This window comes from Gorilla gorilla, chromosome 1, assembly GCF_029281585.2.
Source record: "Gorilla gorilla gorilla isolate KB3781 chromosome 1, NHGRI_mGorGor1-v2.1_pri, whole genome shotgun sequence".
In the NCBI taxonomy this organism is placed as follows: domain Eukaryota; kingdom Metazoa; phylum Chordata; class Mammalia; order Primates; family Hominidae; genus Gorilla; species Gorilla gorilla.
In genome coordinates this window covers 16331108-16357702 of record NC_073224.2, presented here as the reverse complement: position 1 = coordinate 16357702, position 26595 = coordinate 16331108, and the positions used below count along the sequence as shown (strand labels likewise).

Sequence of the window (26595 nt, the reverse complement as noted above, 5' to 3'; positions counted from 1 at the left end):
GACTTCTCGCCCGGCTGTGCGTTTTTATTGGCGCGTCTGCAGCGACCCCCAGCGGGGAGACCGAGGGGTGCGGCCAGGGCGACCCTCAGCGCACCTGGGCCAGGTTGTGCCTCTTGTACAGCAGCGCGCGCCTCTTCTCGCGATTGCGCACGAAGACGCGCAGCCGCGCTGTAGGGAAGGTCACGGGCGCGGGCCGCGAACAGGCCGGGCCCTCCTCTGTTAGCCACGGGCACTGCAGGCAGCTGGACGCGCAGGGCCGGCCCCTGGGACGGACATAGGCTCAGCACGTGGCCCAGCGGCGGGAGGGGTGTGGGGAAGGCAAGTGGAAAAGGGGAGAGGGGGAGGGGAGAGTACCGAGGGGAAAGGGAGTGAGGGGCGGAGCGGGGCGGGACGGAAGGAGGAGGGGGCGGGACGGGAGGAGGGGGCGGGACGGGAGGAGGGGGCGGGACGGGAGGAGGGGGCGGGACGGGAGGAGGGGGCGGGACGGGAGGAGGGGGCGGGGCGGGACGGGAGGAGGGGGCGGGACGGGAGGAGGGGGCGGGACGGGAGGAGGGGGCGGGACGGGAGGAGGGGGCGGGACGGGAGGAGGGGGCGGGACGGGAGGAGGGGGCGGGACGGGAGGAGGGGGCGGGACGGGAGGAGGGGGCGGGACGGGAGGAGGGGGCGGGACGGGAGGAGGGGGCGGGACGGGAGGAGGGGGCGGGACGGGAGGAGGGGGCGGGACGGGAGGAGGGGGCGGGACGGGAGGAGGGGGCGGGACGGGAGGAGGGGGCGGGACGGGAGGAGGGGGCGGGGAGAAGGAGGAGGAGAGGGGCGCGCCTTACCAGGGCTGGGCGCACAGAGTGCTGCGCAGGAAGGCCACGGCGCCCCCGGACAGCCCGGCGTAGCAGCGGCTCAGCCGGACCAGCCCCTTGCGCAGTCCTCTCTGCAGGTCGCGTGCACCCTCGCTGCTCACCGGGTACTCGGCGCTCAGCCTGGGCAGGTGGCGGGTGCACGGGCCCTGAGGTCACCCTCCTCGGGTAGACCAGGGCGGAGGGGGAGGGGATGCAGGAGCACTGAGGTCACCCTCGGGTGGCCGGTGCAGGGGCCGTGAGGTCATCCTCGGGTGGACGGGGGTGCAGGGGCCGTGAGGTCACCCTCGGGTGGACGGGGGTGCAGGGGCCCTGAGGTCACCCTCGGGTGGAGGGGGGAGACTGCTCCGCCCACCTAGCAACCCCCAGACAGGTTGGAGGACTCACATGATGAAGGCTGTCACACCGATGGACCAGATGTCTGTCTGTGGAACAGCCCCCTGGCCCTCCAGGAGCTCTGGAGCTGGGAGGGGCACATGTGGTTGGGCTCAGGTGGAGGGACACAGGTGGTGGGCATGAGTGAGTGGTCCCAGGTGGGATAGGTGGGGGCACAGGTGTGTGGGCCAGGTGTGCGGCTGAGTGGGTGGCAGTGGAGCTGGGAGAGAGGACAGCACTGGAGGAGAGGGGGCTTCTTCCTGTCCCTCGCCCCAGGTGAGGTCCCCCCAGCTGTCCACACACGCACCCATGGTCTCTAGGTAGTCCTTGAACTTCTCTGAGGGCAGCACCTTCTCCTGGCTGAGGCTCTGTGCATTGCCCAGGTCCACAACCTTGAGCAGGTTGTATTCGGTGATGATCATGTTCTCAGACCTCAGGTCCAGGTGCAGGATGTGCTGGTTGTGCAGGTACTGGGTGGCGCTCAGCATCTGCCACAGGTAGTCCTTCACCTCGGATTCTGAGTAGGAGGCCCTGGGGGGCAGAAGCTGCTCAGCCCAGGCTCCGGGGTGGGGGCCACCAGGGCCAGGGCTGAGACTACTCCCCGTGGACTGGGAGGGGCACTGGCTGTGCAAAGGGGCCTGGTCCTCCAGCCCCACCCCAGAGGCCTGCGTCCTTCAGTCCATCAGTCCGTCCATCAGCTCAACCACACCACCCCAGGCCACCCTCACCTCTCGGCCAGGCAGGGGAGCAGCTCGGGCCCAGAGCACAGCTCCAAGATGAGCACCAGGTGCCGGGGGCTGAGGTAGGCTGCGTGCAGCTGGGCCAGGTGCGGGTGGCGCAGGCCCTTGAGGGCCTCGTATTCGCGCAGCACTGCTGTCTTGTCCTTGGGGTGGTAGGGGATGATCTTGGCGGCCAGCGCCCGCCCGCTGGCCTTCTCCCAGCACTGCCGCACCACGCTGAAGCGGCCCCTGCTCAAGGGGACAGCGGTCAGGCTGGTGGGTGGTCCCCTCCCATTCCCCGATTCCCAACACTCAGAGCAGCAGGAGCCCAGTTCAGCGAGATGGTGGGTGTGGGGGCATGGGTGGCCAACAAGGGGGGTCCAGGCCCTGGCCCCACCCGTCTGCAGCCCCCCAGGCCACTGCACCTCCGGATCTGTGTCTGGAATGCGAAGGTCTTTGTGCTGGGCAGGGGTTGGGCTGACTGCCCCTGGCTCTCCTCCTCAGAGGCTGTGGGAGGAGGGGCAGGTGATAAGAGGGGGTGAAGAGGGCATCCCCACAGCCCCACCTCTCCCCACGTCTCCCATCACCCCTTCCCAGGCACCTTGACAACTGGGACTTTGAGTTACACACTCCCACCTCTTGTTCCTCAGGTTCTGGGGGTATGGGGACAGGGAGGGGGTACAGCAAGCAGTGAGAGGCAACCTGAGTGAGGGTGTGTGTGAGGGCTGCAGGGGCATTTGAGAATGGACCACCCATAGCAATCATGCCCTCTCTTCCTCCCTTGAGCCCAGGGCAGACATTACTAATCAACCCTAGCATTCCTCCACCAAAGCTAGAGGCAGCACAGGCCAGTCACTACCAACTCTCACTACCAACACTCAGCATGAAGCAGAATGGACTTGTGTGCTCGTCAAAGAGTGTATGGGAGTGTAGGTGAGTGAAGGGGGTGCCTGGGGGTGAGGCAGCCCCTAAAGTGTGTAGGCCTCGAATGCCAAGCCCAGGAGCAGCTGCCTCCCCAGAAGGAAGTGGACAGCTATGGAGACCCTGCACAGGAGGGAGCGTAATCTGGGTCTTCTAGCTGCTGTTCCCACCCTCCAAGCCCCGAGTGTGGTGTGGCTCACCCAGGTGGCTCGGCCCTCCCAGGAGGACTTGCTTCGAGGGGCTGCTGTAGGGACCCATTCCTGCCTTGCTGACACATGCCGTGCGGAAGGTGTAGGTGCCACCCCGGGAGAGCTTGCTGGTCAGGTAGCAGCAGTCAAAGATGTCGGAGGCCAGTGTGGTCCAGCTGCCGCCTGGCCACACAGAAGCACGTGAGGGGCCACTGAGGCCTCCGCACACCACATCAGTGGGGGTGGAGAAACCCTTCCCTGAGGCCACCCATGGGAACACAGCAGGCCAGGCATCTCCCCAAGGGCCCCTCGACATGGCTCCCGGGAGGGGTGGCCGGAGCCTCGGGTGCAGGGGCCACCTCATACCTTCTAGGCTGCACTGCACAATGTAGGTCACAGGGCCGTAGGATTCCACGGGCTTCCAGACCAGCAGCACCCCATCTGCATACACCTCCCCAATATCCGGGCATGGCGAAGATGAGGGGCGCTCTGCAAGGCACTGCCCAATGGTCAGTGACTCCAGGGTGGGCACCCAGCCTCCAGGGGCCAATATCTGGCTGGCGCCTGCCTCACCCTGGCAGCCACCAGGGCTCTGGAGCCCACCCTCCCTGGTCCTGTTCATTCAGAGTCCAGTCACAGTGAGGACTGGTAGGAAGGGCCTCTCCTGGTGAGGGGCTGGGGAGGTGTCTGCACTGTCAGACCCCACTCCTGGGCTGGCCCATTCACCTGGGTGTGACCAGAACCCTGTGCAGGGGCCGAGGCTCTGGTCAGAGGGGCCCTGGTGGGGCTGCTGGGCTTCATTGGGTTGCCCTGCACAGGTTCAAGCAGGCCGGTCCACTCTGGGCATTGGGCCAGGAGTCCCAGAGCTAGGCCTGTAGCCCCCATCCTGACCACCTCAGAAACACGCCCCAGGGAACTGGGTTGTGCTTGTAACTCGACTTTGATTGAGGTATGGAGCGGGAAGCAGCCCACTCCTGCATGGGCTGGAGGGATGGGCATAGAAGGAACGTGGGAAGATGGTGCAATGGGTCATGCGCCCGAGAAACTCAGTTCTCCTGGCAAGTGGCCAATGGGATGGGCTTTCTCCCTGGCAGGGAACGTGGATGAACAGGCTTCCTTCCAAGCCCTGTAACGTCAGCAGCTGCGTCCGGCCATCCTTCCCAAGGCTGGTTGTTTCTGCTGGGACCAGCTCAGGGCCTCCTGCCAGCCCAAGGCAGCCTGGGTGGTCAGAACTCTGTGTTGACCTTCTCAGGCCTCCTGCAGCCCTGGCCGTGTGTGGTGCCTGGCCCCATAGGGATGTGGGCTGCTCAGGGTCAGGAAGCAGATGCCTCAGCAGCCAATGCACGGGCCCGGAAGCATTCCACGCAGGTTGAGGCTTCCCAGCAGCCCCAGCCCAGCCTCCCTGGCCTGGTGGGACCCCCAGTGTGGCCCACGTACCTGCCTTCCGGAGGACGCCCGTGGTGGTCGCTGTCCCCAGCGCATTGCTCACGCTGCAGGTGTACACACCCAGGTCCTCAGCCACCACCACCAGGATGGTCAGAAGCTGGAAGTTCTTGAGGGTGGCAGAGATGAGGACACGGCTGCTGCTCTCCAGGGGGGCTCCGTCTGCAAAAGGACAGAGCAAGCCTCATGCCACAGCCAGGCCTCACACCTCTCCCTGGGCCTCAGTTTCCCTCCGGACAGTGAGGCATCCCGTGGGGCCAGCTCACAGGATGGCCACTCACCCGATTTCACACAGCCCCCAGCCCCTGGGACAGCTTCTTACCTTTGCTCCAGGTGGCCTGGGCAGCTGGCTGGGCTGACACTTGGCAGGCCAGCGTCACTGACTGGCCCAGGACCACAGTCTCATCTGAGAGCTCCCTTAGGAATGTCGGCGCTGAGGAGGGAGGGTGAGGTCAGCCTTCAGGGGTGACCTCCAGGCCCCAGAGCATGGCCTGGACCCTGGAGACACCAGGAGGAGCCCTGCCCCACCACCGCCAACTCCCCAACCTGGCCCATCTGCACCACCACCACCACCTCCTCCAGGAAGTCCTCCAAGACTGCTCAGTTCACCACACCCACCAGGACCCCTCATCTGTTCCCGCACCCATGTGAGTGCAAGCTTGCTCCCCACCGGTCTGGCCACGCTGGTGGGACCCTGAGAGGCAGTGGGGCCTGGTCTCTGTGTTGGGCCTGCTCACCTCGGTCCCAGCTCTTCAGACCTGAGAGCCGGAAGGAAGCAAGGCCTGGCTTCTTCCTGGGGGGCCCCTCCTTCTCCAGACCTGCAGGAGGAAGGGGGCCAGTGAAGGTCATGGTCAGGAGGCCTGGCCCCTCTGGGTAGTACCAGCTGCCTCTGGCTGCAAGGACCCCGAGCAGCTGGGACAGGAAGAAATTGGGGTCGGCCGGCCCGCTGCCCACTCCCCAGACTTCCAGGCCACAGAGGACAGAGGAAACACGAAGACCAAGCGCCCTCCCCACCTCCAGGCACGGGGTCAGGAGGGTCCAGGGCCAGGGAGGACTATGTGGTTGGGGAGAACTATGGGGTTGTGAACAGTTTTGGGGTCTGGAAAGGTTTTGGGGTCAGGGAGGGCCTGAGGTCAGGAGGGTCTGGGGTCAGGTAGGGTATGGAGTTGGGGAGGGTCTGGGGTAAGGTAGGGTCTGGGATCAGAGAGGACTATGGGGTCAAGGAGGACTCAGGAGGATCTGGGGTTAGGAATGTCTGCAGTCAGGCAGGATCTGGGGTTGGGAGAGTGCAGCGTTGGGGTGTCTGGGGTCAGGGAGGGCCTGGGGCCGTTCGGGAGGACTCGGTTCAGGGAGGATTATGGTTCAGGAAGACTCTGGCCCCTTCAAATGCTTTCCCCAGGGGCATACCACCTACAGCCTCCCCAGACCTCCACCGCTGTTAGGTCCCAGGGCTGGGTCTCAGCTGCCCTGTGGGGAGGGTTGTCAGGGCTGGAGAGGTGATCCCAAGATTCAGAGGCCTGAGGCAGGGACAGGAGGTGTGGGCAGCACCTGGACACCAGCGGGGGGCCCCTGGGAGCCTCCTGCCGTCACCTGGAGTGCAGTAACCTTAGGTACAGAATGGGGGCCCCTGGACACGCAGGATGCTTGGGGTGGGGTGGGGGTTCACCTTCCGGCCTGCCCTTCAGGATCCGGGAGATGTGCTCCACGGAGGCCTTCACTCTCTCACGCAGCCCCAGCTCTGCAGGCTCGTCCAGTGGCAGGTGCCTCCCAGGGAAGTGGAAGAGTCTGCGTGACGGCGAGGACCACTTGCGCTTCCTGCCCACGGCAGCCTCCGCCAGCAGCGCGTCCACGTCCTCTGGCTCCTCTGTGATCTCCAGGCCTGCGTGCGGGCCCAGTTCACCTGGCCAGGGCCACGTGGACTCCGGGAACTCGGCCAGCTCCTCCTCAGCCATGGGGGAGGGCGGCTCTGGCTGAGCAGACTTCGGGACTTTCCTGAAGATCATAAACTCGAATGGGAGGTACTTGATATCGTACAGGTCTGAGAGGTTGAGGTAGGCGGGGTCCACCTCGGAAATGTCCAGGGATATTGTGTCGGCCGCCTCCTCATCACCTGACAGGTCCCGGATCTGCACCAGGGAGACCTGCCCGATGTCCTCCCATGGGGTGGGCTCTGGAGAGCTCCTGGCGGGAGCCCTGCTGACCTCAGGCACAGGCCTTGCACTGACCTGGGGCAGTGGGCTCTCAGCCCTGGCCTCCTCCTGCTCCTCCTCCTCTGACTGGGACACAGCCCAGGCTATCCTGGCCCACATGGGCCCCTGCCCCAGCATGCCCCCTGCATCTCCACCAAAGGCAAAGGTGCCATAGCCAGCCACGCCTGCGTAGCCCCCGCGACAACCCAGGGAGAACTTCCGCGTGGTGGCCTGTTCCTGAGGCCGCTGCAAGGTGGGTGTGGAGTCGGACAGATCCTCAGCCTCCTGGGACCAGCCCTCAGCGTCCAGGGAGGGGCCAGGCTCTGTGCCCACCTGGGAGGAGCCCACCCTGAGGGAGCTCACTTGGGAAGAGCTCGCCTGGGAGGCTGACCCTGGGGAACTGCAGGGGCCGGGTTTTGGCCTCCCGGGAAGAGAGATGTCTCCAGGCCCCATCTTAGAGTCCAATGGGGGGCTTGCTTTGGCAGGGGCAGGGGGTGCCTGGGGCTGTCCCAAGAAGGGGCTTGAGGGTACTAAGGGGGCCTCTTTGCAAGATCCTGGAGGGAAGGAGCCAGGAGGGCATGGGGCAACTGCTGGGTGGGGGCTGCAGCCCTCCTGGGGGGCAGAACCCTGCTTGGGGTGGCAGAAAGGGGCTGGCTGCCCCCAAGGGCTGTCCGGGGATGGCCTCTCTGGCTGAGCAGTGCCTGGGTGGCCACCAGTGGATGGAAGCTGCTTGGAGCCCTGAGGGTGCCCCATGTCCCTGATAGGGGGCCCCCCGGAGGGGGCTGAAGGCAGTCTCTGTGCCTCACCGCAGGCCTCCGGGGAGGGGCGGGGGGTGCTCAGAGAGTCATGTTCCAGGGAGTGGCTGTGGCCAGGGGCCAAGTGGGTGCCAGAGGCAGGCAGCCGGAGGGCAGTCTCGAAGGAGGGGGCTTTGGCCAGGAGGGTGGCCTGCTCCTCCCTGGCGGCCTCCTCCTCCAGCACACGGTGCTCCACCAGTGGCTCACGCAGGCCTGGCAGCGCCCCCGCAATGTACCCACCCTTCAGCAGGTGCTGCCGCCGGGCCGGGTGCCGCCTGCTCCCCGGGGCCAGGGCCCCGTGCTCAGGGCTCTCACCCGCCTGCTGGTAGAACAGGCTGCGGATGACGCTGTGCCGGGGCACACAGCCCTGGGCGGCCGGTGGCCCGGCACCCTCGGGAGATGCAGGCGGAGCTGGGGCCTCGGTGGAGCGCTCACTGGCTTCAGCCTCCTCAGGCAGGCTGGCCGAGGGCCGCAGGAAGCCCCGGGGGTGCAGCAGTGGTGAGTGTGTCACCGGGGAGGGTGGCAGTGACTTAGCCCGGGCAAATGGGGCGAGCTCATTGTCAGAGGAGGAGGAGGAACTGGAGGAGCCACCAGTGTCCCTGCAGAGGTGCCGGGCCACGCCGAGGGAGGGGCTGTCGGGTGGGCCCCGCAGCAGCTCAGGGATGGAGCGCATCACCAGGATGGACTTGTAGCTCATCAGGGAACGCTGGAACCGCATGGGGGGCAGCAGGCATCAGGTGGGGAGACCCAGGAGCTCTGGGGTCCTCTGCCCCCACGGTGCAGTCATTCCGCCCTCCTGCTCCATGGGATTGTGTGCACCCAACCCCGCTGTGCCCAGCAGATGACTCCTGCCTCCTTTCAGCATGCTCAAAGGAGTCCAGCCCCGCTTCCCTGTACTTCTAGGTGCGCAGCTGGCCCCGTGGGGCCTCAGTTTCCCCTTCACTGGTCCCTACTCAGATGGTCACGGCTCACCTGCCAGCGACTTCGGGCCAGGAGGAACTTGAGCTGCTTGGTGTTGATGAAGTGGGCCTCCTCCGCAGGCATGGATTTCTGGGAGACCGAGGTGGGCAGCCACATGGCAGGGAGAACATGGTGCCCTGATAGGGGCCCCTCCCATGATGGAAGCCCTTCTGGGCAGCCCCAGCCCTGGGATTCCCTGGATCCAGGACACCACAGCCTTCACCCAAGATGTCCAGGTGGGGCAGACGGCAAAGGCCAGAGGTCAGAGGTGACAGCGACCCCCTGTCCCTGAGCTCCTTGCAGTTCTCCCTGCCTCCTGCTGGGGGTTGGGGGCTGGGGCACTGAAATGTGGTTCCAGCCTGAGGTTCCCACAGCCCTCTCACTAATGCACAGGGACAAACATCCTCTGGGCTGGGCAGAGGCCGGGCCACAGCCACAGTTCTGTGCTCACACGCCCTGTTGCCCAGAGGCCCTGCCCCTGTTGGCCTCAGGCTCCCCCTGCATAGTGTGGGGCTGACCCTGATACTCACCAGGAACCAGGGGTGGGAGAGGCACTGGGCCGCACTAGGCCGGGCCCTACAGGGAGAGGAAGGCTCAGGAGGGGCCAGGTGGTCAGCTGCTCCCGGGGCAGAGCTGACTGGCCCCGGGCAGGAGAAGCCTGGGGGTGCACTCACTGAGGGGCTCTCTGCAGCGTAGCCTTGATGAAGTCTTTGGCGTCTTCGCTGAGGTGGGCAGCCATGGGGCTGCTCCATGACACGCGCCCCTCCAGGACGTTCAGGAGGGTGGCACGGTCACTCTCGCCGGCAAATGGGGATGAGCAGGTCAGGCTGAAGACAGAGGGAGGGCCCAGCCCTCAGACGAGGCCCTGACTGCAGATGGGCTCTTAGTGCCACTCCCACTAGCTCTGAGTATCCCAGCAAGTTTCTCTGATTTCCCCAGTGAGATCCAGGCTCAGCTTGGAACAGGGACCCAGACTGAGCCTGGGGTGAGTATCTGGGCTCAAGTAGCAGACGGGATCTAGGGTCAGCTTAAGTGGGCACTAGCCTTAGTCTGAGGTAGGGATCCAGACTCAGGCTGGGGCAGGGATGTAGGATCAGCCTGGGTAGGCTCCAGCCTTAGTCTAAGATGGGGATTCAGGCTCAGGCTGGGGCAGGCATCTAGAGTCAGCCTGGGTGGCACCAGCCTTAGTCTGAAATGGGGATCCAGGCTTAGTCTGGGGCAGGGATCAAGATCAGCCTGAGTTAGGAATCAAGGATCAGCCTGCTGAGGAGGTCCAGGCTCAGTCTATACCATACCACCATCATCCTCAGGGCAGCAGTGGCTGTTATGAGCGGCTGCTGCACAACCCCCAGTCCTGCAGGGCAGTGGTTTGGCTGCCTCGTGACCCAGCACAGCCCTCTGATGACAGGGTGTTTGTGAGACACTCCGGGCAGGAACCTCTTATCAGGGTTGGCTGACCGCCTGTTCCCAAGATAGTAGCCCCTTGGGTCTCGGGTTTCTGATCTGGGGAGCAGCCAGCAGTGCACATGCCCTCGATGGGCCTACAAGGGAGGGGTCTCATGTCAGCTTTTGGAGGAGGCAGCTGATGGGGCAGGGCTCTGCTCACCTGAGGTAGGAGATGACACCCATGGCCCTGCAAGACAAAACCACACACTGTGCGTCACCCCAGGCCTGGCTGTCAGGTAAGAGGCACACACACAGGGAAGGGGGGAGCCCAGGGCTGCAGGAGGAGACAGGTTCAGGGAGGACCCTTTGGCTGACCAGTAGGCTGCCTGCTGCCTCCCCGGGGCAGAGGAGAGGGCCCAGCCATCTGTGGGAACTGGCTTCCCAGAGAAGTTGCAGACCCAGACCCGTTGGTCCAGCCACCCACTCACCAAATGTCGGAGGCTTCGCTCACAGGGTTCTGCTGGATGATCTCGGGGGAGACGAACTCAGGGGAGCCGTACTGGCTGAACTGCAGCTCTGCTGGGGTGATGTTCTGGGCAAAGCCGAAGTCGCAGATTTTAATGTCTTCCCGGGCAGGATGCACCATCAGGATGTTAGAGGGCTGTTGGGGAGAGTTGGGAGTGGGTGAGAGCCATGCCCTAAGGGGGTGACTCCTGGGGCTGATAGGCCTGGTGGGGACACCCAGAGGCCCGGGGGCAGGGTGGGACAGTGGGGAGCACCCGGCGCAGCCATTTGGGGACAGCCTCTGCTCCACCAGAGCCACGCCCCACCTGAAAGGGCTGCCTGGAGGTGGTGAGCTCCCTGTCCCTGGAGGCAAGCAAGTCCTCTCAGGCTGGGAGTGGTGTGGGCCTGCCCCACCTGGCCTGCAGGCCCCAGGCTCTGGGGTGCAGGGGTGAGGACATACGAACCTTTATGTCCAGGTGGAGAACGCCATGGCTGTGCAGGTAGTGCAGCCCCTCCACCAGCTGCTGGATGTAGACCTTGACCTGCGGCAAGGGCTGCTGTTCAGGTGGGAGCCCAGCCCCAGCCTCCCTCTCCACTTTAAGCCCAGCCTCCTCCTGGCTTCGGCAGCTGATATGCAAAGCCCTCCTGGGCCCTGTGTGCCCCTAAGCCAGGAGATCCCTCAAAGGTGGGGAGGATACAATGGACTTGTGAACCTCAGTTGGGGAGGGGCAGGCAGGGCTGGTCAGCTGGCCAGGTGAGGCGGGGTGGCAGGCTGTGTAGAGCCCAACGAGGGGTCAACACGCCCTGGGGAGCCCCAGAGGCCCCTGAGCTAGAGAGGGCTGTGGCTGGGACTGTATCTGCAGGGACCCGATGTCTGAGCCGAGGCTGGGGCAGGGTGCATGGCTGGGGCAGTGGCGGGCGGTGGCCCAGTCACCTCGGCCTCCGTCACCACGCCCTTCCTGAACAGGCGGTCCAGCAGCTCCTCGGATGAGCACCTAGGATCCCATCAAGGAAAAGCAGGCTTGGGAGGCTGAAACCTGCCTGTCCCCAGAAACCCACACTCACAATGAGGCAGCCAGGTCTATGGGTACATCTGATCTCTGGGGGCAGCAGGGGGTGATGCTCAGGGTTGAGGAGGGTGGAGCGGGGACCCCTCTGAACCCCAGAAGGCACCCAGCCCTGAGGAGAGGGAGGGGCTGCAGGCTGATCCTGGGGACCAAGGCCACTCACTGCAGTGGCATGGTAGGAGGGGGCATCCTGTCCCCTCTGTACAGAGCCCACCCAGCACCCTCTCCCTGCAAAGAGGACACCGACTTTGGGCAGGGGGGCATGTGTCCAGCTGACGCCCTGTCAAGAGCACCAGAGGAGACCCCCCAAGACAAGGCCATGTGGGTGGCGGGGTGAGCCCCAGAGTAGCCGGGCCAGGCAGCTCCTTTCTCTCTAAGAGGCCATCTACAGAGTGGGAGTGGACCCCCGCCATCCGTGCTGAGGGCATCAGGTCATCAGGGCCAGCTAGCCACCAGTACCCCCTGGGGATTCCAGTCACTGCCCCGTGGAACAGAAGACTCCCCACCCAGCCAGGCAGGGGACACCATGCACACGGCTCCTCTGAGCCCCGGCCTGGCCCTGCCTGCCCCTCCTCAAGCCGTCTCAGGGGCTGAGGGCAGGATACAGCTCCAGGATGAGGATGAGGGTCTTGCGGGTCTCAAACTGGTCCAGCAGCCCCGTGAGCAGCGGGTGGCTCAGCGCGGCCAGGATGTCTCGCTCCCTGTACGCCTGGGCCCGAGTTCTGCTCCGTAGGGGGATGAACTTGGCAGCACACAAGATCTTGTTTCCTTTGTGCTGCACTCTTTTCACGAAGCCAAACACGCCCCTAGGAAGGAGGCAGTGAGGGGAGCCCAGGTGGCCTGGGGAAAGGAGCCATCCGGCAGTCCAGGGGAAAGGGGGCTGGGTGCTACCTTCCAATCTCCTCCTTGACCTCATAGAAGGAGTGCAGCTTCCTCCGGTGGCTTTGCTTCTCTGAGTCCGGCTCATTGTCCCCTAAGGAGTGGGAAGCGGCTGGTATGGGCAAAGGTGACCACCCTGATCCCCATGGAACCCAATGCTGTGGTGTTGACGGGAGCTGCTCCGTGGACCCAAGACTATTGAACCACACCCACCCAGGTACCACACACACCCAGGTACCACCATGGGAAGAGAGGTTGCCCCATGGAGCCAAGACCTGTACCCAGCCAGCCCGGCTGCAGAGCCTGGGGCCCAGGAGGGGTAGACCAACTCACCCCCAAGCACCAGCAGCTCTGCCTTGCAGAGCACCTGGCCACCAGCGTTTTGGGCCAGGCAGGTGTAAACGCCGGCATCCTTCGAGGCCACATGCCTCAGCACCAGAGAGTATGTGGTGCCTTCTTGCTGCTGGCTAAGCCGAGTGCTGTCCACCAGCTGGACGCTGTCCTGGAGGCACAGGACCGGCAGGGCTGCTATCAGCCCACTCTGGGGGACCCCGTCACCCCACCCTTCACTGAGCAGTGCTTCCGACACCTGCTGTGTGTACAGTCTAGGGGGGATGTGGGGAAAGTGCACGGTGTGGACTGCACCCACCTCCCGTGGGCCCCCCAGCTCCTGGGGCCATCCCCGAATCTCACCCACCTGGACCTGCGTGCCTACCTTGTACCAGGTCACTGAGGGCTGTGGGTCGCCCTCAATGATAGCCTCGAATTGGGCCGTTCCGCCTGTCTGTGCCTGCACATCCTCGATGGTTACCTGCATGGATGGGGGCCCTGGGAGGGCAGGGAGGGAACTGTGGAGACCACCTCCCCAGTCACACAGCCCTGGCTGCCAGCCACAGCCTACCATGCTTGGATGGTTGGTGAGGCCCTGAGATACACTGTGGGCAACTGAGCGCCCCCCGCAGCCCAAGCAACAGCACCCCATCCTGACCGCCCAGGCTTCTGACAGTTAGGGGTACTCCTTCAATGGAACCACTGCCTCTCCCACTCTGACCTCAGCTGGCCAGGTGATCAGGAGGAGTTGGTGGGGCCGGTGGAGCTCACTAACTCAGCTGTCGCTCTCAGGGACAGGGTCCTATGGACACCAAGTTCACCGCCACTTGCCTCTCCCCAGTGGAGGGTTCTGGCCCCTCTGAGGAGACACGGTGAGTAGAATGTGGGGGTCCCAGGCTGGGGCAGGGCTGGGACAGGCTGGGAGGCCTTTGCAGATGTGCAAATGCCCCCCAGCCCTGGGCAGGGGGCATGGGGATCACACTCATAACCCAGCTGGGCCCAACCCCGTACGTGCGGTGTGCGTGTCGATGGCCTGGTATGTGTAGGTCCTCTGTGTGGTCTCCGTGACCATGTGGCTGTGGATGTCCCAGAGCAGCTCCCCTGTGCCTGCCCCGGGCCAGGCTGCACCCTCCATCCTGGGGTTAGGAAGTGGGGTGAGGCTCTGCCGGGCCGCCACACGTTCTGAGCAGCCAGGCCTCCCAATGAGATAGGGGATCCCTGCTCACCACTACTCGGAAGAGGCTGCAGCAAAGCCTCTCTGGGATGAGATGTACAGATGGGGGCCCAACCCTCAGTGTGGAGGGGGCCCCCAACACCTCTCATCCCAAGGGTGGCCTCTCCTCCCCGCCCTGCCCTGTCCAGGGTGGCTGCTGGCAAGGAGTGGAGTGAGGGCTGTGAGGCCCTCCGCGGTAACTCGTGCCCTGCCCTGCCTGCCCTGGGATGTCCCATGGGGGTTGGCCCCCACTGCAGGACCCAGCAGTCTGGGGAGGTTACCGAATGGGCACAGTCCATTCCTGGGCTCTGGCAATGGCCTCCGGCTCCTGCTCTGGGCCTTCATGGAGGAGGGGCTGTGGCACCCTCGGGGGCACGGCTGCTGGGAGACAGGGCAGGTGGCTGTAGGAGTCGGGTACACGTGAGCTTCAAGCAGGTGGACAAGTGGGACGGATGCCCGCCACAGGCAGGGCGGGTGGGGTCATGGCCAGAGCAGGCCAACCCATGCCCACTCTGCAGAGGCATCGGACAGAGTGAACGAACGTCAGGCCTGTGAAGGAGCCCGCGATCTGCCCAGGATGGGCCAAGCGGCACCTGGGGCAGGTTTGTCTGCTCAGCCACTGTGGCCCTGGCACACAGCCCATTGGATGTGGCGGGGTACACTCCACCCAGGAGGCAGAGTGAGAGTGAGGGTCAAGGCCAGTCCTCCCAGACCCCCGCCCCAGCCTTGACCTGTCCTTCCCTTGCAGACACCAGCCCTCGATCACTGCGGGGGGAAGGGTGACAGGCCAGAAGAATGAGAAGAGACCACTTCCCAGGGTGACAGGGATGCTGTGCCCCTTCTCCTGGGCCAGGCCCTGCACCCAGCCAGCCCCGTGATAGGCGCACAGAGCAAATGTACACCAAGGTGGGGCCTAGAGGGACGCCCCTTGGCCCTAGGTGGCCCCAGGGTGCCCAGGCAGCTAGAGGGAGGAGCCTGAGCTCATTGAAGGCCTGGGGGCTTCCGTGCCTGTTGTGGGAAAGCAGACCCGAGGGTGGCCCTCTCATCTCATGGGGGAAGGTGGCCTGCTTGCCCCGAACCCTATGCCCCCTGGCCCTGCGGGAGGCCACAGAAGCAGCACAGGGACTATGGGACTGTTGGAAACTCTGGCTGGAACACGTGTTTAGGGAATTAAGCGTGAGACCATGGTGGGGGGCTGTCCCGTGCAGTCCTTGGGGAGGGCACTGTGCCCTGGAGGTCTCATCCTGCTTGGCTCCAGCCTGACGGCCTTTCTCCAAGGTGATGGGACCAGGTAGGGGTGGCTGGGGAGGGTGCATCAGGGAAGGCCCTGCAAGATGGGGTGGGGTGACCAGAGTGGGTAGACGCAGGACGCAAGGCCGTGATGGTCCTTTGTGTGAAGATAACCAAGGCAGGGTCTGGGCCAAACAAGGAGAAGGAGAAGGGCACGGACCCGAGAAGCCTACACAAGCAGGATGCAGAGGACGCTGGACGGGGCAGGGGAGGAGTCTGGCTGCCATCCTGCCCCAGCTCTGGCCTCGCTCCAGCCCTGTCCTCATGGCTTTCTGGACGTCTGACTCCAGGCCCCCATCCACCTGTGGCGAGCAGCAGGGCCTGGGATGAGATTCCCCCAACCCAGGCCTCAGTTTCCCCAGATGCACCATCTGTCCCTTTAGGAAAAGGTCCTTGATCGGGGACCTGAGGACTGGGCTGGAGTGAGGCCAGGGCTCGAGCAGGTTGGTGGCCAGGCTCACACCTGTAATCCCAGCACTTTGGGAAGCTGAGGTAGGAGAAAGGCTTGAGCCCAGGAGTTTGAGAGCAGCCTGGGCAACACAGCAATACTCCATCTCTACCCAAAAATAAAAAAGCTAGCTGGGCATGGTGCCACGCACCTGTAGTCCCAGCTACTTGGGAGGCTGAGGTGAGAGAATCGCTTAAACCCAGGAGGTTGAGGCTGCAGTGAGCTGTGGTCATATCCCTGCACACTGCACTCCAGCGTAGATGACAGAGTGAGACCCCATTCCAAAGACAAAAAAAGAAGCCGTTAAAATGCTTCATAACAGGAGACCCCCAACACCTGGGGGAAGGGGCTTAGGTGATCATAACACCTGGGGGAAAGGGCTTGAGTGACCCACAGAGCTGGCTCTTGTAGCAGCCAGTTTGGTCTGGTCTGTCTGGGGTACTGGCTGCTTCTGCCCCTCCCTCCTCCACCTCCTCCTCCTTTTCTGTCTTCTTCCTCCTCTGCCCCCCTCCTCCTCTCCCTCTTACTTCTCCTCTCCTCTCCTTTCTCACCCCCTGCTCCCCCTCCTCCCTGTCCACTGAGGAGCACAGGGCACCTGAATTGGCCATCACAGGCCAAGCATGGGAAGCCTCTGGCTCCTGGAACAGATTTAGAGCAGGAGGAACCTTCCAGAACCCATTCTGTGCCAGATTCAGATGGGGAAACTGAGGCCAAGCAAGAGGTAGGCTTTGCCCAGGACCCCCAGTGCATGGAGCCACTGGGATTCCAAATCGGGGTCACTGGGGCCTGGCCAGTTAATGCCCATGGGATGGGCACCCCTCATGTTGCACAGCCAGGGTTGGGGGTCAATCCCTGGGGGGTCTTTGTGATCAGCATGCATCTGGGCCTCACCAGGTGCCTCTGAAGTTCCGGTGACTGGGGACTGGGAGCCGGTTTCCTGGAGTGCGGGTGCCCCCCTGGGGCAGGGGCCGGGGCCAGTGAGGTCCCCTGTGGAGGGGCCTGGCGCCTTGGGGCCCAGCAGTCTCTTCAGGACAGATGTGATCTCCTGGTTCGCTCGCTCCAGGGTGGTGTCTGTAGAAGGGGCAAATGAGTGCAGAGGGGGTGAGGCCCAGGGGTCTGGGATAGCTGCAGCCTGCGGAGGGGTCTCCAGGAACCCCGTCCCCCTCCTCAGAGACTGCCTAGGTGGGCCGACACTGGGCTGCTTCCCACCCACTCCCCTCTCAGGAGGCTGCCTAGAGGTGGAGGCCTGGGGCACAGAAAGGAAAAAACCACAGACCCATGCTGCAGGCAGGCACTTCCTCCTCCTAAACCCCCCGCGAGCTCAGGCTCGTCCTCCCCGGGAACCTTCGGGAGAGTGTCGCCACCTCCAGGGAGCAGCCAGGCCTGGATACCCGCCCCAGGCCCTGGCTCTGCCACTGATCACAACCCCCCACCAGGGCTGGCCTCTCCTTAAACCTGGGCACAGCCTGGTGCCAAGGTGAGAACCAGAGGAAGCTTGGGTTCCGTGGGCGTCCAGGCGGCCGTGACCGTGGACCCCTCCCTGGGGATGGGCCCTCCCTCCCAGGGCAGCCCCTGCCTGCACCCGCCTGTCGGGCGTCTTTCTCTCCTCCACCTATGACCCAAATCTGCCCTCCCCTCCACCTGCAACCCCGGCCCCGGCCGCCCCACCTGGCCCCTTGCTGGCTGCAAGAGACTCCCTGCAGGGCCCTGCTGGGCATGGTCCCCACTGGCAGCTCCCCCTCAGCAGCCCCCCCGTCCACCTGGCCATCAGCCAGGCACCTCACACGCGGGTCCAGCAGGTCACCTGCCCCAACCCTCCCGCCTTGTGTCTTCAAGCCCTTGCTGAGGGCCCCTGCTGCATCCCCAGTCGCCAGCCTGGAGAGGACACCCAGGCTGCTCTCTACACTGCCAGGGCATCCTCCTCTCCACCCTCCTCACTCCAAGGCAGTCAGCAGGACCCCTGAGCCAGCCTCCGGGCTGGAAGGCTTCGGGTTTTCCTCTAATGGTGCTGGGATCGTCCGGCCAGAGACAATGAAGTTGACCCCTGATGCCGAGATCCTGAGCCCCACGGGGTCACCACATCCCCACGTCTGCCATGACAACAGTCCCAGCTGCCCAGGGCTGGGGAAGGCCTGCCTGGCACCCCGCATGCCAGGAAGGAGCATGATTGGCTGTTCTGGCCATGCCATGTGCCCCTCTGAGTGACCCCTCCATGATGGGAACCAGCTGCTGCAGGTCCACTCAGGGACCCCAGGGTGGGCCGGGACTCCACAGGCAGTGGCCAGCCAGGGGACCTCACAGTCAAGGGCCGATGAGGGTAGGGGCTCCCCTGAGGGCTGCAGGTAGAGGGGACCCAGGGCTGCCCAGTGGAGAGGCAAGGAGAGTCAGAGAGGCGCGCGGGAAGCTGCTTTATTCTTGCTGAGAGACAGGGACTGCTGCCCACACACAGACCCTGTGTCCACCCTGCAGAGAAGGCCAGGAGGGCCTGCAGAGCTGGGAAGCGCCACCCAAGGGTCTCAGTCACCAAGACTGCAGGAGAGGCAAGGCCATACCAGGCCTGGCAGCTGTGGCTGGGGCCAGAAGGGAGGGACCAGGCCCATGTGGGAACAGGACAAATGCCCAAGGCCACATCCTTCGTCCACAGTCCTGAGGCTCCTGCCAGGCTGACAGGAAACAGCCCAGAGCTGAGGTCTTTGAGCCGGTCATTCCAACATTGCAAGCACCACCCAGTCCTCCTGGTTGAAGTTGAGTGAGGTAAGAAGGGCCCGTGGCCAGGGACAGGGAGGGCCCTCAGGAGGCTCCCAGGGCTGCTGCTGAGGCCGGGCAGCGTCCTAGGCCTCAAGGACACTCCTTTCTCCCCGCTGCCCCAAGCCACCATGGCAGCAGCATCAGGGCTGTGCCGCCTCATCCCCATCCCTGTCTGGGCAGATGTGAAGGGTGACCGTCTCCCCCACTGTCCCGAAGTTGACGGTCTGGGTGGAAAGCTCTGTGGTGAAGCTGCTCTGGCCACTGTCCGCAGAACGCTGGATGCGGGTGCAGAAAGACTGCGTCCAGGGAGCACTGCCCACAGGCCGAGCCGGGGCCTCCCGCAAGAGGAAAGAGGTGCCCTCAAGGCTACGGACCTGGGGTCCCGGTGGTGACGCCCCACGGGGCTCAGGCCTAAAGAGGCCGAGAGGGCCTCGGGGACCCAGTGCATGCCCCACGCTGAGCAGCACGGGCTGCCCCACCATGGGCTCCCCGATCTCTCTCTGGATCACTGAGACCTCGCAGGGAGGGTCATCAGGGGCGCCAGGCCCAGGGCCACCACAGTGGAAGGTCTCCCCTTCCCCAGGCACGTAATCTTCCAGGTCAGCCAGTGTCAGCATGCGGCCGTTGTGCGTGAGGATTTTGGGGTCACGATCCCCAAGGCTGTGTGTGTCCTGGGACTCCTCCGTCACAAAGGCGTCTCCATCTTCCCCCTCTTCCTCTCCCGCCTCCTCCATGGTGCCCTCCTCCTCCAGGGTGATGCCGGTCTCCCCCAGCTCCAGGCTGCCCATGCCAGAAGCAGCCCAGTCCACACTGCCTGTGGCATCCACGCGGAAGACGAGGGGCTCTCTGACGCTGACCATGGCTGTGCCCTGGGCCCATGCCTCCTGGGCCAGCAGCTTGTTGTTGGAGTTGTTGGAATTGGGGTCCCCTCCGGGGGTCGCACCGGGCAGTGTGAAGAGATGCCCCGATGAGCTCCTGGGCACCTCTGTGGTGGGAGACACACCCTGCGGGCCCATCTTCTTCACCTGGACTTCAATGGTCTCCTCCACCTCCACCCACTTGGGCTGGGGCCCCGAGAGTCCGGGCAGAGCTGGAGAGTGGGCCTCGGCCTCCGTCACATACAGTGTGGGCACCACGGGCTTCTGGCCTGGTTCTGCCTCCGGCCTGCGGGGCTGGCCAGCCCCTGGCAGGTACAGCAGGTCGGGGGCCAGTAGGCCTGGCCTCAGCGGGCTGGCAGAGCAGCAGGAAGGTGAGCGGGAGGGGGACTTGCTGGGGGACCGTCGTTGGCCACGTGGGCTCTTCACCACAGTGGTGATGGTCTCTTCTCTGGGGGAGGGAGGAGAGGGCCCGAGAAAAGATGGGCACAGCGCCCAGGATTGCCAGGGCCGCGTGAGAGCTCAGGTTATTGTACCAGCAAGCCAGCGGTGAGAGTGCACAAAGAACTCTTACACATGCATGTGAGCCCAACCTACAGAGTCCCCCACCCCCTGCCACACAACTAAAGAAACAAAGCACAAGGTCCCATGTGGCCAACCTCAGTCTCTGGTGTGCAGATCTGAAAACAAGAGGTGAGGTACGTGGGGAGGCCCGTGCCGCACTGCATAGGCAAGCGCCTCCAAAAACCGGGTCACATCCTGATTGCAGTGGCCCCGGTGCCAGTCTCCCCTCCAGGTCCATCCCACCTTTGTGCTTTGTATCATGGGGGATGGTGCGTGGCCAACTCTCAGAGGGCAGGGCCTGCACACCCTGAAAATCCTCAGCCAGGGACGGGCTGGACAGCTTATGCCGTGGGGGTGGGGTGGGGGCTGAGCTCAGACCTGTTCTCCTGGCCTTTGGGTCTGAAAGTGTGAGGCCCAGAAAGGCTTTAGGCAGGCCAAGGGAGAAACCTGGCTGATACGTGGCCCCAGACTTGGCTTGGCCATGATGAGCCGTGTGACATCAGACAAGCCCCTCCTCCTGCCTGGCTCCATCTCCCAAAATGGGATTGGGGAGGAGTGACGGAGGCAGAATGCAAGGTTGGCTGTATGTGGCTGTGCATGGGGCACTGGCTGGGAACTTTGCAAGCTCTCTTGTCTGACTCTGCAGTAATCTGAGAGGGTCTGATCCCACTTTATAGGGGACAGAGAGGGTCAAAGAGGCTCAAAATCTGCCTGGGGCCAAGAGGGAGAAGCATAGCAGTCAGCCCAGGTCCTCCTCTGGTGCCCGGTGCCCCTGACCTTGCTGAGCACTGACAGCAAACTGAGTTAACAGGTAAGGAAGCAGAACGTGCTGAGTAACACACAACACACACCAGTTCCCTGCCTGTTACTCATTTTGCCCTCAGCCCTGCACTTCCCTCAGGCTCAAGACAAGGGATGTGGCATGTATAAGGTGACAAAGTCGTCACCAAGTGAGCTACTGCCAGCTGTCGGCTTTGTCCAAAGTACTGTCTTTCTCTCATTTAGTTTTGCTTTCATCTAACTCAGGGCTCCATCTGGAAGCAGTTGCTCCCAGGCATGAGCCCAGAGATGTGTGACCACCCCTTGGGGTGCACAGCAATGACAGGTCCTGCCTCCTCCAGCCCTCAGCTATTAAGGAGGGAGTGATATATTCCACTTAACTGATGGGGAAGCTGAGGCTCAGAGATGTGGCCCACTTGTGCCCACAGGCCTGATTTCCTGCCTCACACCCAGGCTCTAGGGCAGTAGGCTTGTTGCTGAGAGCCTGGGCCTAACCCCATCTGCTCACCTCATGTTGCCTGATCTGCTGATGCAGGGTGGTAAGTTGAGTGCAGCCCAACAGGTGGATGGGGGACTCCTAAATATCCCCCAAATGCTGGACTCACTGCCACCCCCACAAGGACACATGGGCATCCTGTACTGAGACTGCAAGCACAGCATATGGGGTCTGTCTCCAAGCCCTGTTTCCTTCTCAGGTCTACTGCCTCCCCAGTGCCTCTCCCTGTGTGGTCCACCCTTGGGTTCAGCGCTATGCCTATGCAGTTGGCTCCCTCCAATCCTCAAGCTGAGTGGGTAAATTATGCTTTGCAGAGTGAGGGTTGCCACCTTCCTAAGCCTGGAACAGACTGGACTTGTATGCTTGTAAATCACCTGGTCCTCCTTTCCCTAGGCATGAGTCGCCTCTGAAGCTTTGCCAGTGGGGCATTCTGGCTCCATCTCTGCTCCTCCATTTTCTTATCCATAAAATGTAGATAATAATAGTGCTCCCAAAGGAACAAAATGTAGACCTACTCTGTGTGAGGCTCTTGCACCGCTGCATACCTCCAGGCGTGGGGTGCTCACCAGCATCCAGGCAGCCCCATCTACTGTGGGGTGGCATCATAGGAGCAACTTGTTTTAGGGGAGGAGGGAGAAAGCCAAGGAAGGGTTAACCCAGGATCTCAACAAATGTCTGGCAATGGGATTTTCCCACAATACGGCCAACTGAAGGCCCCTTGAGAACTAAGAGTTTTCCCATCCTGGAGCTTCTCAGCCATCTGGCCTTAGGAAACCACAGTCTTTCCTGCCTCCTGGCTTTTGCAAGCTCTTCCATCACTCCCGCTTGCACACACCTTCTATTGGAAGTCCTCTCAGATTATTCAGGTCAAAACCAACTCTACATTTATGGGTTCACCCAGTTCTGGTCCTCTTGTGTTACCTCATCAGCAGCAGCATGTGTGATTTTCCTAAATCCTTGAGGCACTGAAGGATGAAGAAAAGGACGGTGGGTGTGGCACTGGGGAAGTGGCTTCCAGTCATTGGCCACCCAGAGCTAACCTCCTCTCTTCCCTGAACTTCAGTTTCCCCATCTTCCAAATGTGAAAATCGGGCTTGGGGACCTCTAAGGGCCCTAAGGCTGTGCTGTCCACTATGAATGCACTATGTAAATTAAATTCAAATGAACAAAAATTAAAATTTAAAATTTGTCCTTCAATCACACTGGACAACATTCTGGATGCTTCAACAGACGCAAGTGGCTAGTGGCTACTGTGGTGGACGGGAGATATAGAACATTTCTTTTTGTTTTTTTCACGACAGAGCTTGCTCTATTACCCAGGCTGGAGTGCAGTGGCACGATCTTGGCTCACTGCAACCTCTGCCTCCCGGGTTCAAGCAATTCTCCTGCCTCAGCCTCCTGAGTGGCTGGGATTACAGAGGCCCGCCACCACACCCGGCTGATTTTTGTGTTTTTAGTAGAGACGGGTTTCACCATGTTGGTTCACCATGTTGGCCAGGCTGGTCTCAAACTCCTGACCTCAGGGGATCTACCCGCCTTGGCCTCCCAAAGTGCTGGGATTACAGGCCTGCACCACTGCGCCTGGCAGATATACAACATTTCTGTTACCACAGAAAGTTCTGTTGGACAACACTGTCGTAAATCCCAGGGTGCTGAGGATTAGAATTCTGTCTCTGGCCCACTGAGGAAAGCAGCTCTCAGGCCTAGCTCCTGATGAACCCCTGGATGAACCACTGTGAAGTGTGTGGAATAAGGCTACTCTGCTGAAACAGTGGGACCACGGAGTGTACTGAGGCCCTGGAAGAGAGAGCTGTGAAGTGTGGAAGTAATCGAGGCCCCAGGGGAAGGTGCCTATGCAAGGTAACTGCAAGTACCTGTAAGGTGCTGGCAGTCAGAGGGTGCATGTTATGTGAGCAGACAGGCAGCAAGCAGGTGGCTGGGCCACACAGGCATGATCCAGGCAGGTCAGTGGCATGCAGGAGGCACTGCAGTCAGAAGGAAGGTTAGGAACACGCCTGCACTTACATGATGACGGTTTTCTTGGGGACTTTAGTCTCTTGCTCAGTGACTACAAAGAAAACAGTCGGAATAGCGAGGGTTACAGACCAGCCAGTGCTAGGGGCTGAGCTATCGGAGTGGCACAGCGTTGTAGTCACCTGCTAAGCTGCCCCTGGGCAGCCTGTCTACTCAGAGCCCCAGTTCCTGGGCCTCTGACATGGAGGTGACGATGCCTGTCCTGAGTGGCTGCGGAATGAGGGCTGAGGACAATGCATCCCCTCGTGAAGGCAGGACCCACTGGCCCTCTCGAGGGTCTTGCAGGGGCTGGGGGGAGAATGAGGACCCTACCTATGCTCCCTGCACAGAAATTCCAGCTTCTCCTTCAACCCATGTGCCAAGGGAGCCCCGTGAATTTGTCAGACCTACAATCCCACTTCTCAGACATAGAAACCGAGTCCTAGAAGGGAATAAATGGCCTGTGGCTGCACAGGGAGCCAGCGGCCACACTGAGGCTGAGGCAGCTGGGGACTCTGTTACAAAAAATCCTCAGGAGAGAGGGACTCTGGAGTCCTGAAAGTGGCACAACTGAGCTTTGTGGCACAAAGCCACAGAAGTCCTACCAAGAACAGCCCCAGGGGATGCCTGGGCAGGGTGCTGAGCTCTGAGTGAGCGTCAGCCCAAATCTCCCTATAGGAGCATCCTCAGTCCACACACTCCATGGTCTCTCCAGGTTTTCCTAGCTGCCTCCCTCCCCAGAGCCAGCAGGATGGGGCCTGTGGTTCCAGTGATCGGATGGGACGCATCTGGGATCAGGCAGCTCCTCCTCCCAGTCACCTCAAGGACTCTCCCCTGCACCTCCCGGGCAGAATCATCAGGGCACAAAGATGGCCCCCTCCCAGCCCTAGCCAGCTGGCCAGCGGGCAGTACACGGGCCACTAGCACCTTCACATCTCAGTGACCCTCCCCAGCACCCTGAGGGAAAAAAACGAGCAGGAGGCCCAGAAGTCAAGTGACGTGGCCTGGGGCACATGGCCTCACAGCTCCGGGTCAGGGGGTGGGACACCATCTGCTTTGCTAGACTGCCATGTGGAGAAAGGCTTTACACCTGTCTCAGATGAGGAGCACGTGAATTTCAGGGACTGCCTGCGTCTATATGTGCACTTGGGAGCCACACGTACTGTGCATTTCTGTGCACACACATGTGCAAGTGTGTGTATGTGCACAGATGTATGTGCATGCATACGTGTGTGCATGCACATGTATACGTATGTGTAGGTGTGTATTTCACAGGCTCCCCCTGGAGAGAGGAGAGCCCATGTGAGGAGAGAATGAGATCCAACCAAAAGGCTCTGTGTGTTTAGACTAAGCTGACCCCAGAGAAAGCCAATGTGTCCACTACCTGCAGGCCAGTGATGGGAGCTGCACAGAATGATGGGAAAACCCGGGGCCTCCCCACTCATCCTCCCTGCACTTGGGGCTGACAGCCACGCACCTCTGGGCCCATACACTCTCTGGCACCTTCATTCATGGGCCTAAACTGTCACCTGATCGGCTGTGGGCCAGAGTGAGTATTTGCGACTACAGGAGGGGTGCAGCCGTGCGCAGCATGATTCACAAGTGAGGGGGCAGCACCCACCCCGCAGAGGCCTGCCAGGGCCTGTTCGGGCTGCAGAGCTGCTGGGTTAAAGATGAAGCAGCAGGATAGGAGTTAGAAGCGGGGAGGCGTTGGCTCCAGCTCCAGGCTCTTCAAGGACCTGCATTCTCACCTTGCTGAGGCGCTGACACCCTGTCCGGCACTGGTGGCCTCTCTCCCCTGCCACCCCCTCCTCCAGACCCAGAGAGAGACTTGTTGTGACAGCCAAGTGAACGACTGTGGAGGACGCTCCTGTCACCAGCAAGAGGCAGCCCTGGGTGTCCCAGCTGGCCATGAGACACAAGACTCATGGGAGGCTGAGGTGCTGGCGGCTCCAGAAGCAGTTCTGTGTGGTGCTATGGCCACCAGTTGTGGGGCTGACGGAGGTCTCAGGGCCCCCAGAGACACGTCAGACATGGGGCACTCACAGTCGGAGGTTGGCCAGTGCCAGTGGCACCGTGTGGGCTGAGGAACAAGGACCTCTGCCCAGCAGGGGAGGGGTCTCCCTGAGGGTCATGGAGGGCATCAAAGATGGCCCAGCTCTGTGGGGTCCAGATGGGCAACTGGCTTTCAGACACTGGGCACTGGGAGAGACAGTTGAGGTGGGGTTGCAGGAGCCAATGTTTAAGACTTGGAGGACATGTATTCCAACCAATCCCACAGTGAGAGCTGCAGCTCTGCCAGGTGTTGGACCAGCCTCCACTTGCATGTCCCCAGGGATGGAAGGCTCAAAACCTGTCCAGACGGGCAGCTCCAACTGGGAGCCCAAGACGGATGCCCGATGACCCTCTTCCCATCCTGGCTGCCCCTGCCCTGAACAAAGCATCCAGGAGCCTGGAGAAATGAGGTGATGTGCCCCACCTCTCCCTCCACCCCTTACCTTTCATCCCTAGTGAAGTCATTCTGCAGCCCAAGTTCCTCCCAGGACCCCAGGAGCAGCCCCAGACCAGGCCAGGTATCTCCACAGCCAGCCCTACCCTGAATAGAGGGGCCAGGCCCCTGACACTTGCTCCTTCTCCTGGGAGCCAAGCTGGGGCCCAGCAGCCTGGCCCTCTGCAGAGATGTCCTTCCTATTGTTCCTGCTGCAACCTCCCCACTGCCTTCTGCCCACCGCCTCCTGTCTGCCACCGGCGAGCTGCCCTGGGTGTAGGCCTGGCCTCTGCGCACAGGCTTCCCCTCTCCGGAACGCAGCAGGGCTTTGGGAACCCCGCCCACCCAGAGTGACCTCTCCAGCCTCCATCCAGGCCCTGGGCTCAGGGGCTACCCTCCACCAGCCCACACAGGTGCTGCCTCCAGCAGGGGGCTGGGACCTGTGCCTGGCCCACAGCAGCCTCCCCGTCTACCATCTGTGGCTCTCCCTGCCCCACGGTGCCAGCCCAGCCCCTCCTCCAGGGTCCTCCAGGCAGCAGACCCTGACTGGGAAGGGTGAGAGTCTTGTCCTCCTGGACACGGCCAGGCCTGTGAGGGTCCAGCCTGGGTCTGGGCCGTGGGGAGCCGCCTTGGTGGCGAGGACAGGGGTGGGACTTACCTTCCACTGCAGCCACGAGCTGCTCCCTGTGACACTGCTCCCGGGACTGCAGCGTGGGGCTCTGAATGTGCAGCTCCGCACTAGCCCGCGCGGAGCCCAGCCGGTTCACCAGCTGCAAGGACGGCACGGCCGGCTCAGAGCCCAAGGCTCCCCACGGGTAGGGCCCTCTCCCTGTGGCCAAGTTGGGAGCATGGGCAGCCCCCATCCTGGTGTGTCTCCCACAAGGGGAAGGCCCCAGCCCCGCCACAGCATCCCTGGGGGACCCACACGGCCTTAGGGCCCCCTGCAGTGATGAGGATGCTCTCCATCTGCCCTGTCCACGTGCGGCTCTGAGCATGGGACATGGGGCCAGAGCAGCCAGGGAACCGAATCTTTAACTGAACTTAACTTCATTTTATGTATTTTTTAAAGCTGGG

At 62.5% G+C, this 26595-nt stretch overlaps 1 protein-coding gene and 1 long non-coding RNA gene across 41 annotated transcripts in view; one reads left to right on the top strand and one right to left on the bottom strand.

Annotated features, from left to right (window-relative positions):
* Window positions 1-26595, bottom strand: part of OBSCN (obscurin, cytoskeletal calmodulin and titin-interacting RhoGEF) — a 170265-nt gene continuing 143670 nt past the window's right edge. For 33 of the 40 annotated variants that reach the window (XM_063707531.1, XM_063707457.1, XM_063707466.1 and 30 more), the window contains 27 exons: window positions 26180-26291; window positions 16449-16628; window positions 14101-14200; window positions 13618-13742; window positions 12992-13104; window positions 12610-12778; window positions 12289-12370; window positions 12003-12203; window positions 11265-11325; window positions 10795-10872; window positions 10315-10487; window positions 10047-10073; window positions 9115-9267; window positions 8971-9016; window positions 8453-8530; window positions 6164-8186; window positions 5235-5315; window positions 4820-4930; window positions 4492-4659; window positions 3421-3543; window positions 3067-3237; window positions 2371-2452; window positions 1955-2194; window positions 1534-1757; window positions 1239-1314; window positions 825-974; window positions 1-263 (listed from right to left, as the gene is read on the bottom strand). In XM_063707531.1, coding sequence (XP_063563601.1) covers window positions 86-263; window positions 825-974; window positions 1239-1314; window positions 1534-1757; window positions 1955-2194; window positions 2371-2452; window positions 3067-3237; window positions 3421-3543; window positions 4492-4659; window positions 4820-4930; window positions 5235-5315; window positions 6164-8186; window positions 8453-8530; window positions 8971-9016; window positions 9115-9267; window positions 10047-10073; window positions 10315-10487; window positions 10795-10872; window positions 11265-11325; window positions 12003-12203; window positions 12289-12370; window positions 12610-12778; window positions 12992-13104; window positions 13618-13742; window positions 14101-14200; window positions 16449-16628; window positions 26180-26291 — 5325 coding nt within the window. In that variant the 3' untranslated portion in view covers window positions 1-85. Of the gene's footprint in view, window positions 264-824; window positions 975-1238; window positions 1315-1533; window positions 1758-1954; window positions 2195-2370; window positions 2453-3066; window positions 3238-3420; window positions 3544-3682; window positions 4273-4491; window positions 4660-4819; window positions 4931-5234; window positions 5316-6163; window positions 8187-8452; window positions 8531-8970; window positions 9017-9114; window positions 9268-10046; window positions 10074-10314; window positions 10488-10794; window positions 10873-11264; window positions 11326-12002; window positions 12204-12288; window positions 12371-12609; window positions 12779-12991; window positions 13105-13617; window positions 13743-14100; window positions 14201-16448; window positions 16629-17948; window positions 19632-23045; window positions 23089-26179; window positions 26292-26595 lie in introns of those variants that run through there. The other 7 variants (XM_063707550.1, XM_063707551.1, XM_063707552.1 and 4 more) reach the window with 4 other exon arrangements.
* LOC129529194 (uncharacterized) lies at window positions 10811-13582 on the top strand. Its single transcript, XR_008674657.2, has 4 exons — window positions 10811-10895; window positions 11298-11417; window positions 12376-12493; window positions 13399-13582. It is a non-coding gene; the product is annotated as an uncharacterized lncRNA (long non-coding RNA).